This window comes from Sminthopsis crassicaudata, chromosome 3 (assembly GCF_048593235.1).
Source record: "Sminthopsis crassicaudata isolate SCR6 chromosome 3, ASM4859323v1, whole genome shotgun sequence".
Classification (NCBI taxonomy): Eukaryota; Metazoa; Chordata; class Mammalia; order Dasyuromorphia; family Dasyuridae; genus Sminthopsis; species Sminthopsis crassicaudata.
The window spans coordinates 50503267-50518098 of NC_133619.1; the positions used below are offsets into that span (position 1 = coordinate 50503267).

General features: G+C 38.4%; 1 protein-coding gene across 2 annotated transcripts in view; it reads left to right on the plus strand.

Annotated features, from left to right (window-relative positions):
- The first annotated feature begins 709 nt into the window (after positions 1–709).
- The window catches only part of GK5 (glycerol kinase 5), a 62630-nt gene continuing 48507 nt past the window's right edge, over positions 710–14832 (plus strand). Inside the window, exon 1 of one of the 2 annotated variants that reach the window (XM_074298443.1) lies at positions 710–1019. In XM_074298443.1, the coding sequence (XP_074154544.1) occupies positions 843–1019 (177 nt within the window). In that variant the 5' untranslated portion in view covers positions 710–842. The remainder of the gene's footprint in view (positions 1020–14832) is intronic. The other variant, XM_074298444.1, reaches the window with a different exon arrangement.

Below are 14832 nucleotides of genomic sequence, written 5' to 3' on the forward strand. Positions count from 1 at the left end.
GACTGGTTAAATGGGGCAGACCCCCCAGGGGGAACTGGGGAGAATCCAACACCCCGGCGGGTTTGGGAGGGAGGGGATGGACAGGGAGGTGACCGGAGAAGCGTCCGGTGCCGTCAGTCCAAGAGGTGCGGGGGTGAGGTAGCCAGCGGCTGCCGCGAGAAAATAGATACTTATCACGTTGCGGACCCTAAAGCACAACACCAATGCCGGTTTTTATCCTAAATAATAAAGCGGCCGGTGAGGACTTCATTGCCCGAGCCTTCTGCACCGCTACTGTTCACGGTTCTCTTAGGGGGGCGCTAGTAAACGTTTAACGACCAGACTGTAACTTAATTCAAGGCAATCCAGAGAGCCATAACTCACGCCTCGGTTGGCGCATCAAAGATTCCACTAGCCCGGAGCCATGGGGGGGTAGACTGGACTTGATTTTTCACACCCCCGACCATTTTCCTAGCCTAGATGCGGGGCGCGTCGCTTAACCGCAGCCTGCCTCAGTTTCCCTAGAAATAGAACTGTTGGCTCATTATTGGGAGGGGGCGTAGCTGGGGGGGCGAGTGGAGGCTCCGTGAGGAGGCGGGGAGCTCCCCGGGGCGCACTCCTCCACCTGCGGCGCGGCCAAGGCCGGAGCTGCAGAGGATGCGCCGCAGGACGCGGGCACCGCCCCTGCCACCCCATTGGTCGGAGCTCCGTTGCGTCAGTCACGGGGCGGAGTTTAGGCCCCGCCCCCGCCCTCCTCAGGAGCTAGGCTAGGGCTGGTGGCGGCGGCGGCGCTGGCGGCAGTTGGGAGCGGTTAGCTGCAGAGCCATTGGACGCCACGGCCGCTCTGTGGTTCCGGTCCCGAGATGTCGGTACCGACTCCCGCCGCCGCCGCCGAGGCGAAACCGGAGGAGGCGAGGGCTGGCCAGGGCCCCGGACCGCCCGGGCCGAGCTACGTGCTGGGGCTGGACTTGGGCAGCAGCGTGATCCGCTGCCACGTCTATGACCGGGCCACTCGGATCTGCGGTTCCAGCAGCCAGAAGGTGACCGGGTCCGCGCGCCGGGGGGCGGGCCGGGGGCGCGCGGCCGCGTGGGGCCGGCCGCGGTGGGCGCGACCTGGGGCGGCGGCGGTAGCTGCCGCAGCGCCGGGGCCCTCAGCCTCACAGGTGGGGAACAAGTCGGGGGGTCGCGGAGGGACCTCACCCCGAGCGGTCCAAAGGCACTGATCTGGAGCGGGCAAGGAAACTGAGGTTGTGCGGCCCCCTCCTCCTTACAAGTGGGGAAACTGAGGCTGTGCAGCCCCCTCCCCCCTAGAGGTTGGAAATGGGCCGAAGAGTAGTGGAAGTACCACCCAAAGGCAGGGGGAGGGGGTCCTGATATGGAGCGGACAGGAAAACTGAGGCTGTGCAGCCCCGCTCCTTACCATGGGGAAATTGAGCTGTGCAGCCCCACCTCCTCCTCCTTATAGTTGGGGAAACTGAGGCCCTGCGTGGATAAATGACCCACCCCTGGTGTTCTTTCCAGGATAGCACACTACCTCCATTTCCTGGCTGACTTTTATTTTTGTTTTATGGCATCTCTTTGGACATGATTTGAAGTCTTTAAGCTTCTCCCCATCCCTCTTTCAACTGTCCCTCTGGAGAAGAGAATTTTTTTTATCGAGGTGACTCCGAGTGGAGAGAGAGGGCTCTGTGGCCTGGGTAAACCCGGGCTTGGTTCCCGGGCTTGTTTCATGTCGGCTTTCCAGGGACCCAAGTCAGATTCTGCCAGCTTCATTTCCCTCCCTGCCTTCTGAGCAAGTAACAGGACCTGTTAGTTGTCAGCCCAGGAGGACCGAGCGCAGCTTTGTTTGGCTGCCAGCTCCGATTAACCGGCTTCTCGGTTTGTTGTGATCATTTTAGACTTCGGTGCCATTTCTCGTCAAGTCTTAATGCCTGCTTTTTTTTCCCCCTTAAGTTTTATCCCCTTAAGCAGATCCCTGCTTGGGATGTGACTATCCCACACAGTAGCAGTTCTGTGTTGGCAATCTGTCGCTATTAGAAGTTTCCCTAGATTGAGAGCTGTGCATCAATGTTACAATTTCATTGTTCTTTGGGGCGGATAAAGGATCTTCTCTTAATATTTGACTTGTGACCCTATTTTATGATTTTTTAAGTTTTCCAGATTTCCTGAAAAGTCTTTGCTTTGCATAATTAATAGTAGTAAGTAAATGACTACTTTAAAAAAAGCATTCCAAGATAGTATTCATTTGATTAACTGCTCTTGTGTTTACTTTTATTCCCAAGATTAATTATTTTGGCAGTCTTTTAAATATTTCACTGCTTCTTGATGCTATTAAATGCTTTTCGAGAATTTAAATCAATGCTCATTTATTTCTTTCCATATGACCAAAAACTCTGAAGAATGGTACCCATCAGTTAAGTAAGACTTTAAAGTCTAGACTTCCCCTGAGAGGTATATGTGTTCAATTTCTTTCCCCTTGTTCATAGAGACCCAATGAAGCTTTCCTTGTATAAGGTTCCTGGATTTTAAAAACCAAATCAAATCTCCATAATTTCAATTATGAATATCATCAAGAATTTGATTTTTCAGTACAAATTTTAAAAAAAGAAATTGTTTTTTCTTGCTACTCAAGCATAACTGCTAAATTTAGCTTCAGAGTTAGTTTACAGTAAATATTAGCTTTTTATAAAGTAATTTAGTATTGAAAAGGTGAGTGTTTACTTAAGTATTTCCCTTAAATCTTGTAAATATTTAAGTTGGTGAGAGGAAACTAGTAAGTGAACATCACCTTGTAATTACCTGGTATCAGTTATCCTGAATCAGTTAAGTGAGGAGGTTTAATGCTGGAGCCCTCTGCTTTCCTTCCCTCCCCCCTTACCTTTAGAAGAACAAGTTGGAGTAGGGTGTTGATTATGGTTCCATTTCCAGTTTGATCCCAGAAAGAGGGGAAAAGAAAAGACAATTAGTTTTATACAGGGTTATACCTTCTGGGCCTCTCAAACTGCCCACCTGTGTATTCTGTTGGTCCTCTTAGTTGAGAATGGAGCACTTTATGAAGGCCAATAGTATAAGCAGTGACCACCTTTAGAAGAGCAATTCAGAACAAATGGCCTGGTGGCCCATTCTTGGCATAGAGCAGGCACTTAATTAATACTCGCTGATGGTTTGATTGATATAATTCATTCATATGCTCATTTCTATATATGAAGGAGCCTGATCGGTTTAGTTGTTCTTTTTTTAAAATCTTATTTAATATTTTATTTTTCTTAATTAGATGTAAAAACAATTTTGACTTTTTTTTCTTTCAAATTTTGAGTTCCAATTTTTTTTTCCATCTTCCCTTCCCTCCCACCATGAATCAAGAAGGCAAGCAATTTGACGTTGGTTATACAGTGTACTTGTGCAAAAAATATTTCCACATAAGTCATTCTGTGAAAGAGAACACAGGCAAAAAAGCCCAAGAAAAATAAAGGAAAGAAAAGGTATTTTTGATCTGCATTCATGCTCTACCAGTTCTTTCTCTGGAAGTGGACAGCACCTTTCATATAAGTCCTGTAGAACTGTTTTGGATAATTATATTGCTGAGAATAGCAAAGACATTCATAGTAAGTCATCATACAATATTGATGTTACTATGTACAATGTTCTACTGGTTCTGCTCATTTCACTTTGTATTAGTTCATGTAAGTTCATGTTTTCCTGCTCATCATTTTGTAAAGTACAATATTATTCCATCACAATTATATACAGCAACTTGTTCAGTCATTCTCAAATTGATGGACTTCCCCTCAATTTCCTGTTCTTTACCACTATTAAAAGAGCTTCTACAAATATCTTGGTACACATACATCTTTCTCCTTTTTAAAAAAAAATATCTTTGGAATATAGATTATGGCTTTATAGCCCTTTGGGTATAGTTCCAAATTGCTCTCCAGAATGGTTGAATCAGTATACAAATTCACCAATAGTACATTAGTATTTTAATTTTCCCACATTTGTCGTTTTCCTTTTCTTATTAGCCAATCTGACAGATGTGAGATAGCAATAGAGTTGTGTTAATTTCCTTTTCTCTTATCAGTAGTGATTTAAAGTTTTTCATATGACTATAGACAGCTTTGATTACTTTGTCTGAAAACTGCTATTCATATCTTTTTATGATTTATTAATTTATAAATAGCTCTTATTTCTATAAATTTGACTGTTTTCTATATATTTAAGAAATGAGAAAATCACTGTGAAAATTAATTTTCCACAGTAATGATTACCAACTATGTATTTCTCCCATCCTATTATCCCTTTGTTTATCCTATTCTTCCTCTCTCTCTCTCTCTCTCTCTCTCTCTCTCTCTCCTTTTACTGTATCTATTATCAAGTGTTTTGCTTTTGACTTTCTCCAAACTGCCCTCCGTTATATCAGCTTTCTTCCCTTCTTTTCTACCTTTCTCTTCTAACTTTCCTTTGTGACAAGATAGATTTCCACCCACAGCTGAGTGTATATATTATTCCTGTTTTGAGCTAGCTACTATAAGAGTAATGTTCATGTGCTTTCTCCTGCTTCCTTATTTTCCTCCTCTGCTATAAAATTTCCTTCAGGACTCGTATGTCAGATAATTTATCCCATTCTACCTATTTCCCCTTCTCCTAGTGCATTTTTCTCTCTCATCTTTTAATTATTTTCAGTGATTATCCATCACATTCAACTCACATCTCTCTTTTCTGTCTGTATATACTCCCTTCTAACAGCTCTAATAATGAGAAAGTTTTTAGAAATTATAAATATCATTTTTCCTGGTAGGAATATAAACAGTCTAACCTTATTGAATCCCTTATGATTTCTATTTTCTATTTACTTTTTTGTGCTTTTCTTCAGACTTGTAGTTAAAGATCAAATTTTCTATTAAGTTCTGTTTTTTTTTTTTTTCATCAAATACTCTATTTCATTAAGTATCTATTTTTTCCCCTTGAAGAATTATACTTAGTTTTGCTGAATAGGGGATTCTTGATTGTAATCTAGCTCTTTTGCCTTCCAGAATATCATATTCCAAATCCTCCAGCCCTTGAATATAGAAGCTCCTAAATCTTGTGTTATCCTGACTGTGGTTCCCCAATACTTGAATTTTCCATTCTGGCTCCTTTTGCAGTATTTTCTCCTTGATGTGGGAGATTTGGAATTTGACTATAATATTTTTGGGAGTTTCCATTTTGGGATCTCTTTCAGCAGGTGATGGGTAGATTGTTTCAATTTCTCTTTTACCCTCTGGTTCTAGAACATCAGGACAATTTAACTTGATGATTTCTTGAAAGGTGATGTCTAGGCTCCTTTTTTTGATCATTACTTTCAGGTAGTCCAGTAATTCTTAAATTATGTCTCCTAAATCTATTTTCCAGGTCAGTTGTTTTTCCAATGAAGTATTTCACGTTTTCTATTTTTTTCATTCTTTTGATTTTGTTTCATCATTTTTTGATATCTCATAAGGTCTTTAACTTCCGCTTGCTCAGTTCTAACTTGAAAGGAATTACTTTCTTCAGTGAATTTTTATACCTCTTTTCCATTTGGCCAATTCTGCTTTTCAAGGCATTCTTCTTTTCAATGGATTTTTTGTGCCTCTTTTACCATTTAGCCTAGTGTATTTTTTTTAAGGTGTTATTTTCTTTAGTAATTTTTGGGCCTCCTAGCTGTTGATTCTTTTTTTCATGATTTTTTTGTATCACTTTACTTTTTCTTCCCAATTTCCCCTCTGTCTCTTTCTTGATTTTTAAAATCCCTTTTGAGTTATTCTGTGCTCTGAGACCAATTCATATTTTGTATGATCTTCCTTGTCATTATGTTAACTTTGTATGATTAGAATTTTTTCTGTGGCTTGCTAATTTTGCATCTAATTTTTTGACTTTTAACTCTATGCTAAAGTAGGCCTTTGTTGCCCAAGTGGAAGGGGGCACAGTCCAAAACTTCAGGGTTTTTGAGCTTCTGTTTTCAGAGATAAATCTGGGGACTTGGAAGTTTTTTGTAATATGGAGAGGCGTGTTTACTCCTGTCCTGTGCACTGATTTGTGAGTAACCACAAGAACTCTTATTAACCCTTTGGTTGCTCCCCATAAGGCTACAGAGTCTGCTGTGCTTCTGCTCTTCCTCACAGTGGGACTAAGACCCAGGATTTTGACCCAGATCCAAGTATAGGCAATGCAACAGTGCTGCCCCTGATGCCATCAAAGGGACCCCTATAAATCTCCTTCTGACCTGCTCTCTGATCCCTTTATTGTCTGAGAACTCTAGAACCTGTCATTACTGCCACTGATGCAGCCACCCCAAAAACTTTTCCTGTTTTGCTGGGGGCCCAGTCTATACCGGCAAGGCCTGAGCTAGACTGTATTCCTTTCTTACCTGGTGCTGAAAATCCTCCCTTCTAAGTTGTTTTGGCCTGGAAACTGGTTTCATTCCTTCTTTTTGTTTAGAATCATTATTTAAAGGTATGTGGAGGAGTTAAGAGGAGAGCTCAGGACAGTCTCTGCTATTATTTCACCAACTTGGCTCTGTCTCCCTCTCTCTTAGTTCTTGAAACAATATGTATTTATTTATGTGTAGTATTCTCCACCTTTATCCACATACCATTATAACATAAACTCCTTGAGGGTAAGAACTGGTTTTCATTTTGTCTTTGTGACCCCTGCAGATGCACAATAAATAAAGGCTTATTTGAAAAATTGTCTTATTTGATTTTTTCCCTCATTCATATTTTATTTTTCCAAATACATGTAATTTTAAACATTCATTTTTTGTATGATTTTGTGTTCCAAATAAAAATTGTCTATTTGAGTGTTAGAGAACCATATGAAATATTTAGACCAACATATCAATCCTTCAATCACTGATTAAATAGAAATAGGAGCATTAATATATGTGTATTTGTATGTGACATACATAGAAGATATGAGGTTTATTCGCATTTTTCTTTGTTTTATTTAAGTCATCACATCTTTATTAAATGCTTACTGTGTTCCTGACACTGTGCTAGACACTAAAAGTACAGCGACATAATGAAACAGCTCCTGAAATCAAAGAACTTACATTTAACTGATGGATATGTACATCTTTGGTAAATACAAACTACATACAAAGCAATAGGGAGGGACCAACAGACCTAACATTAAGGGCAGTTTGTTAACAATACAGTATTCCTTGGTGGCACCCTCTAGTAGGGTTCTAGGGTGCCATGAAGGAATAGGGAGTACTGGCAAGGGGATTAAAGCCTGACATAGATGGGTATTAGAGAGCAAGGGTCATGGTCAGGAAAGAGAGCTTTGGCCAAGTTGTTTTAAAGCTTGGAATTGAAGGGATTCAGATTGGATCACAGAGTAGTAGGTGGTCACTCCCTCCAAAAGCAAAGATGATAATGATTAAATTATTAATCGATGAGAAAAGGGAGGGGCCTGCTTCTGGCTGGGCAAAAGTCGTTTCTAGTCTGACTCTACCTCTGTCTTATTCTGAGAAGAAAATCAAGAAAAATGTTTTCCAAATATGGGGAAAAGGTGATTATTGTTCCAAGCACAGATTTTGCTAGGTTATTAATCAAAAATAGGTTCAGTAATCTGGGAACTAATGATTTTGATTCACAACATGGCAAGTCATTGTATAAAACACTTTGGTATAGCTGTTCTGGAATGATTGGACATCTAGCTATATAAAACTAGGACCCTGGTAGGAGGAGGCACCTCAGATTGTAAGGAGGATCCAAGGTTCACTTCACAGCCAAGGGGGCATGAGTGACCTGGGATAGCACAGTTTGGGGGTAATAAGATTTGGTGAGAGGTTATAGTTGGAAGAGGGAGAGGAAAGGCAAAACTTGTGGGTAACTTCTCCTGGGAGTTTGGAAAGGGAAGAGAGAGGTGGGATGTTAGCTTGAGGGGATGATGGAGTCTAGGGAGGGGTCTTGTTTTTGTTTTTGAAAATGGGGATAGAAGAAGGAGCTGATATGAAAGGAATGAAGATTTGGGAGGGAAGAGGATTGAGTTTGAGATATGGAGAAGCTGGAGAGGATTGAAGCTAATGCACATGTTTCCAAGCCCTTTTGATTAATGTGCCATGTCCTTCTGGTTAATTCTAATTCAGCCTGAATCCAACTAGTATATGTGTATGTATGTATATGTATATGTATATGCAGGTTTCCCCCATCAGATTGTGAACACCTGGCGGCTGGGACGGCTTTTTGCATTCCTGGCACCTAGCACAGAGCCGGGCACAAAGTAAGAATTTAATAGATGTTGATTGATTAATCAATTGGCTGACAGAGGTGTTGGACTTGGCAAGGAAGAGAGCCAGCTGGTTTTCAGAGCTTGGAGGACAGATGGAGAGAGTGAGAGATGATGTAGGGATTTTGAAATGAAGAGAACTGGAGAAAAGTCCCCTATTCATGTCTAGTGGTGTCAATTTGTACAGTAAAATGAGAGTCAAGGAGAGCTGCAAGGAGCTCAATGGGGAGTGTGTGGGCCTGGACTCAGAAACTCCTCTCCAAGAGTTCCCATGCAGCCTCAGCCACTTACTCATACATGTGACCCTCCACAAGTCATGTAATCCTTTTTGCCTCAGTTTCCTCATCTGTAAAATGAATTGGAGAAGGAAATGGCAAAACACTCACTATCTCTGCCAAGAAAACTCCAAATGAGGTCAGCAGGAATTAGACACGACTGAAAAAACAACCTCAGCAACAACAGAAGAGGCGAGGTCAGCCTCTGAGAAAGGAGCTGGGGCGAGAGGATGAGCACCTTCGGGAGGAAAGGAGTGTGTGGTACGGAAATGGTGAGGGGTCACCATTTAATAAAAAAGCTGGAGAGAGCTCTAGAGAAAAGCCAAGTTTATTGTACATTCTCGCAAGAAGGGTGTCCTGTGGGCAGGACAGCCCCTTTAATCCCTAACGAAAAACACCCCCTCCCACCACTGACCCTCATCCTCATTGGCTGAGAGTCTTACATTCCAAACTCGAGATCTGCCCATGAAATTGAACTTGACCAATAAGTACATAGTTGCCCTTATTTGGCTGAAATAGGGAGATGATATCATGGGAGGGGAACACAATTATGTTTAGAGTTCTTCAGGCCTACTCAAACTGAAGTAGATGAAGCCTTACTTGATTTTCACAACTGTCTTGAAAGATCTCACCTCATCTCATTCAGGAGGATGTTTGGAATAGACATTTAGAAATAAACTGACTGACTGTCAGACTTTCATTGGACCTTCCAATGAAATAACATGAATTTGTAGTCTTCCAGACAGTACATTTGGGATTTCCTTAGGTGTTGTTCATGGCTAGGCAGTGCATGGATGGAAATTTGGCAAGAGAGGAACTGTGAGAGGACAAGATGGTAAAGGAATTCAGAACAGAAGTCAACATAGGGTTGAAATTCTAGTTATTGTGTTGAGGCTGAAGAGAGAAGTCAGAATAGGAGTATTCTGAGAAAGCCTAAGGAATAAAGAATGGAGGTGTTAATGAGAACAACGAATTTAGAAGAAGCACTTGGGGAGGAAAAACATGATAGTTACCCCCTAGGACTGTTCTTGAGTCTCATTCCCACAATTAGACACAAGTTGTATACATGCAATAAGTTCCTGTTTTCAGGGTCTCTATGCAAGAGCATTTTTAGCAGCATTTAATTAGGAATTAAAAATCCTTAGCTAATAAAACAGAGAAAGAATTCTTAGAAACTGAAAATTCCAAAGTGATATAATTCTTTGAGATATATATATATATATTTTTTTAGGAAATGTGTATATTTGTGTATTGGTGTTTTGTTCATATAGATCTTGGGTTTGTCTTGATAGGTATGCTCCCTGGATTTTATACTGTCTAGAGTTACGTGTATTTCTTCCTGCAGGATCCTGTTGCTGATATATAGGAATGCTAATGATTTATATGGGTTTATTTTTTATCTTGCTACTTTTGCTGAAATTATTATCTTTTTTGTTGAGTCTTTAGGATTTTCCAAATATGTCATTATATCGACACAAAAAGAGAGAGGTTTTTAAAATTTTCTTCTCTTATTGCTATTGCTAGAATTGCAATACAGGTGACAGTGGGCATCTGTGTTTCACACCTTTCTAGCTTATCCTCATTACAAATAATACTTGCTAATGATTTTAGGTAAACACTTCTTATCAACTTAAGGAAAAATCCATTTATGAGCCTATACTTTCAAGTGTTTTTTAATAGAAATGAGTGTTGTACTTTACCAAATGCTTTTTATTCATCTATTGATATTATGTGTTTTGATGCTTTTATTGATATAATCAATTATTTTAATAGTTTTACCTAAGCTTACTTATGCCTGCATTCCTGGCTAGAATCCCAGTTTGTTATAATGTTGTAATATATTGTTATAATCTTTTAGCTAGTGTTTTATCTAGGATTTTAATATCAATAATCATTAATGAAATTTATAATTTTCTTTCTTTGTTTTTGCTTTTCTTGGCTTAGGTATCAGTATCATATTTGTTTTATAAAAGAAGTTTGATAGGACCTTTTTGTACTTTATTTCAAGTAATTTATTTAATATTAGAATTAGTTGATCCTTAAATATTTGATAGAATTTACTTGTAAATCCATCTGGGCCCCGGGGCTTTTTTCTTAGGAAGATCACTTATGGCCTATTCAATTTCTTTTTCTAAAATAGGTTATTTTTTAGATATTTTATTTCCTCTTCTGCTAGTCTAGGCAATTTGTATTTTTGTAAATATTCTTCCATTTCACTTAAGTTGTTAAATTTTATTGGCAAAATAACTTCTTGTAGTTGCTTTAATTTTCTTTTTTAGTGGTTTATTCACTCTTCATTTTTGATACCTGTAATTTGATTTTCTTCTCTTTTTAAAAAATCATATTAAGCAATACTTTTATTTATTTTAATGGCTTTTTTGTAATATGAACTCCTAGTTTGATTTATTTATTCAATGATTTTTTTATGCTCAATTTTACTATTTCACTTTAAGTTTTTAGGATTTCCAATTTAGTGTTTAATTGGGGATTTTAATTTCTTTTTCTAGTTTTTTTAATTGCATACCCAGTTCATTGGTCTGCTCTTTCTCTTTATTGATATAATCCCTTACATTTAAATTTTCCTCTCATTACTGCTTTTACTATATCTCAGGTTTTGATATGTTGTTTCATTGTTGTCATTTTCTTTAATGAAACTGATTGTTTCTATTATTTGTTCTTTAGCTAGTTATTCTTTAAGATGTAGTTTCCAATTAGTTTTTGCTCACATGCTTCATGATCCCTTGTTAAATAAAATTTTTATTGCATTCTGATCATTTAAGGAAGGGTTTAATTTTGCTGTGTTTAACTATAAAATTTTTGTGCCCTAATATATGGTAAGTCTTTTTAAAGGTACTATATACTCCTGAGAAAAAAGAGTATTCCATTCAATTTCCATTTCAGTTCTGGATATTTAGTCTTGAGGGAGAATGAGAGGAAGGGAATGGAGGTCCTGTGGAAGAGAATCGCATTTGACCTCATGAAAATAGAAAGTGAAATTGGGTGGCAATTTCAGGAGGGCAAATATAGGTTTAATATAAGGAAAAATTTCCTTGCATTTAGAGGTATATGCAAGTTATATATTATTACAGAGTTTATTATCGCTAAAAGAGAACTAGAAGAGGGCACTGATAGAATGGGGTTCACTGCATTTTCTTGAAGATCTTTATCCCTTTTCCTTCCTCATGGTTCATGTCACAGCCTCCATCCATTCTCTCAAGGTGCTGTGGTGTTCCTCAGAAGCAAAGATTGGGTCACTCTCCAGTGATGAATGTGACCATATCCTGCATTCCCATTTCCTCCCCCCAGCTGTCTTTGCCGTAGGTGTAATATAATGTAGAGGGGATCCTTACAGATTGGAGTGACTGTCCCAGAGGAGACTTTCAACTCTGGAATTCTGGACTTTTGTTGTTATTGTTAACTGTTTCTTTCTTTTTCTTTTGTTTTTTAAATACGCATTTCTTTATGAATCATGTTGGGAGAGAAAAATCAGAACAAAAGGGAAAAACCACAAGAGAACAACAACAACAACAACAAACCAGAAGAAAAAGAAAAAAAAAAGTGAACCTAGCATGTGTTGATTTATATTTGTTCTCCATAGTTCTCTCTCTGGATGCATATGGCATTTTCTATCCAAAGTCTATTGGATCACTAAACTGCTAAGAAGAAGCAAGTCTTTAATAGCTGATAATCATGCAATCTTGTTACTGTATACGTTGTATTCCTGGTTCTACTTGTTTTGCTCAGCTTCAGTTTATGTTACTTTTTCCAAGCCTTTTAAAAATCAGCTTGTTTATTTTTTTACAGAACAACAATATTCCATTATCTACATATACTATAACTTATTCAGCCATTCCCCAATTGATGAGCATCTATTCACTTTCCAATTCTTTGCGTGGCTTCTCTTTAGAAATATTTTGTCTCCTGCTTTTAAGTCCTACCATGTTTGTTATTCCTCTAATTATTCGATTCCAGGTGAACTGGCTGCTTCTGTGATCGAGGATAAGCTCCCTGTTTAATATCCAAAGCTCTTTACAACCTGGCCCAACCTACCTTTTCAGCTTTGTTACACATAACAGTCTTTCACATAATCTACAATCCAGTCAAACTGGTCTCATTTTTACTGCTTCATTTCTTACCTCTGGCTATTTGTACTTGCCTTGGTCATGATGTACTTTCTCCTTTCTCACTCCTCTTAGAATCCCTACTCTGCCTCAAGGCTTACCTCAAAAAGTTCCTAATACTGTGGTCAGCAGGCTTTCCTAATCATGCAGGGCCACTGGTGCTCTGTCCATAATACTTTTATTGTGTGTTTACCTCTACCCATTGCCTTTCCCCAAAAGAATTCAAGTGTCTCCCAGTGCCCAGCACATAGTGTTTAATAAATTCTTGTTCATTAATTGTTATTAGAAAGTGTTGTTTTTTAGCAGCCAGGTGAATTAATAATAAAATTTATAATTTTTTGCAGCCAGAATTCTTAAATCTAATACTAATACTGTGTTTGGAATTAGGTGTTCACTGGGACTTTAAAATACTCTTATGTTGGATTTTCACAAAATAACAGCAAATTCTTTTTTGTGCAATAAAAAAGATGTATCACCTTTTTCCCTACATGAAGAAACACATAGAAGCATTTATTTCTTGATTTAAATGAGTTTAAAAATGTTAAGCTCACTCATACTTACATATTATATCCTTTTACTTAATGCTAAAGCTATCATCTCTTGAGGCTGTGACTCATTTCAGGTAACAAAGTAGAAGTAATCTAGAAATAGAAATTAGAAAATCTATTCAAGTTGAGCACATAAGTATGTTGAATTTTGATAAGTATGCTAACATTTGAATCGTGAACACTTAAAACTTTTTGTAAATTTGTAGCACTTATACTTCTGACTTTCCTGGTAATTTATCCAAAATTTTTTATTCTTCTATTTCTACTTGACTTTCTAAGCACTTTAGATTATTGGGTAATAGGGCTGAATTTGTTCCTTAGAAGTGGGACAAATAGTTGGTGTGATATTTTAGTTTCCAAAAACAGAGTAAGTTTATTATTTCCTGAAGTGGAATAACATTTCATGGCAAACCGCAGCAAGTGTGTTATGTATCCACTCGGTCTCATGTGATGGGCAGTTACATAACAGACTGATGTTTCCAGTGCTATACACACTGATGCATCGAGGAAGAAGCATTGTAGCATCTGGCTTAAAAAGTACAACAATAGAATTTGACTATTGGTGTTTCCTCCAGTTTTCTTTGAATTGATTATCTGGTGGACCAAGTTTTCTTGGTTCCTAAAGATATTGTTAAGAGTTTGTATTTTAATTATTCCATCAGTGCAGTTTTAAGAATTGATAATTTCAGAAGCGGAAGCACTATGAACTTAGGAGAAAACAGTATTTGAAAATGCAATTATTTAGCTTTTCTTCAGGATAATACTCCCAGGCCATGGTTCAGTAGACCTATCATGGCAGGTCATCTTGAACCACCCTATCGATCCCTATTAAACTCTTTCTTTGGAATCAGAATTGTTCTGTACTTCAAAACCTCCTCCTTTGGATGATCTTAAGGCTAAGATGACAAATGCAATTTGCTCAATTACTGAGTAGCAGCTAATGAAAGTTTTTATAAAATTAGAAAATCTACTCAAGTTGAGATCATAAGATGGTGGTTGTATTGAATTTTGATAAGAAGTTTGCTAACTTTTGAAACATTAACACTTCAACATTTTTTTTTTTTTTTTTTGGAAAGTTATAGCATTTATACTTCTGGCATGATTAAAGTTTAAAACTACATTAAAATTTTTGAAATGCCTTGTGTAAGAGTACCATGGGGAATATAAAGAGGCCTAACACATGTACATATACACAGAAATGGTACAGAGTAAAATATAGTAAGTGAATGAGAAAGCATTATGAAAGGTCAGAGGAGAAAGAAGTTTTGTGACTGGTCACTTGAAGGAAGGCTTCCTAGAGGTGATGGTATGTGAATCAGAACTTGAAGGAGAAGATAGAATGTGACTAATGTTAAAAGGAGGGAAATCAGAACTGGAAGGAACAGCATAAACAAAGGGTTTAATGAAATCAGACCTCTAAAACATTCTGCAGAACTACTCTATAAATGAGCTCTTATTAAATAGTTCTCTTTTACTGAAGATTGAGGTATTTGTAGGGAAATATTGAACTATAGGTTTGGAAATCTATATAGGGAGAAATTATGGGGAGCCTTGAATACCAGGCTAAGGTGTTTGACTTTATTTTGTAGATAGGAGAGAAGTGAAGTAGACCAATTTGAAATCTAGAATAGTTTTGGAATTGTTGTATAGTGGGGATAGAAA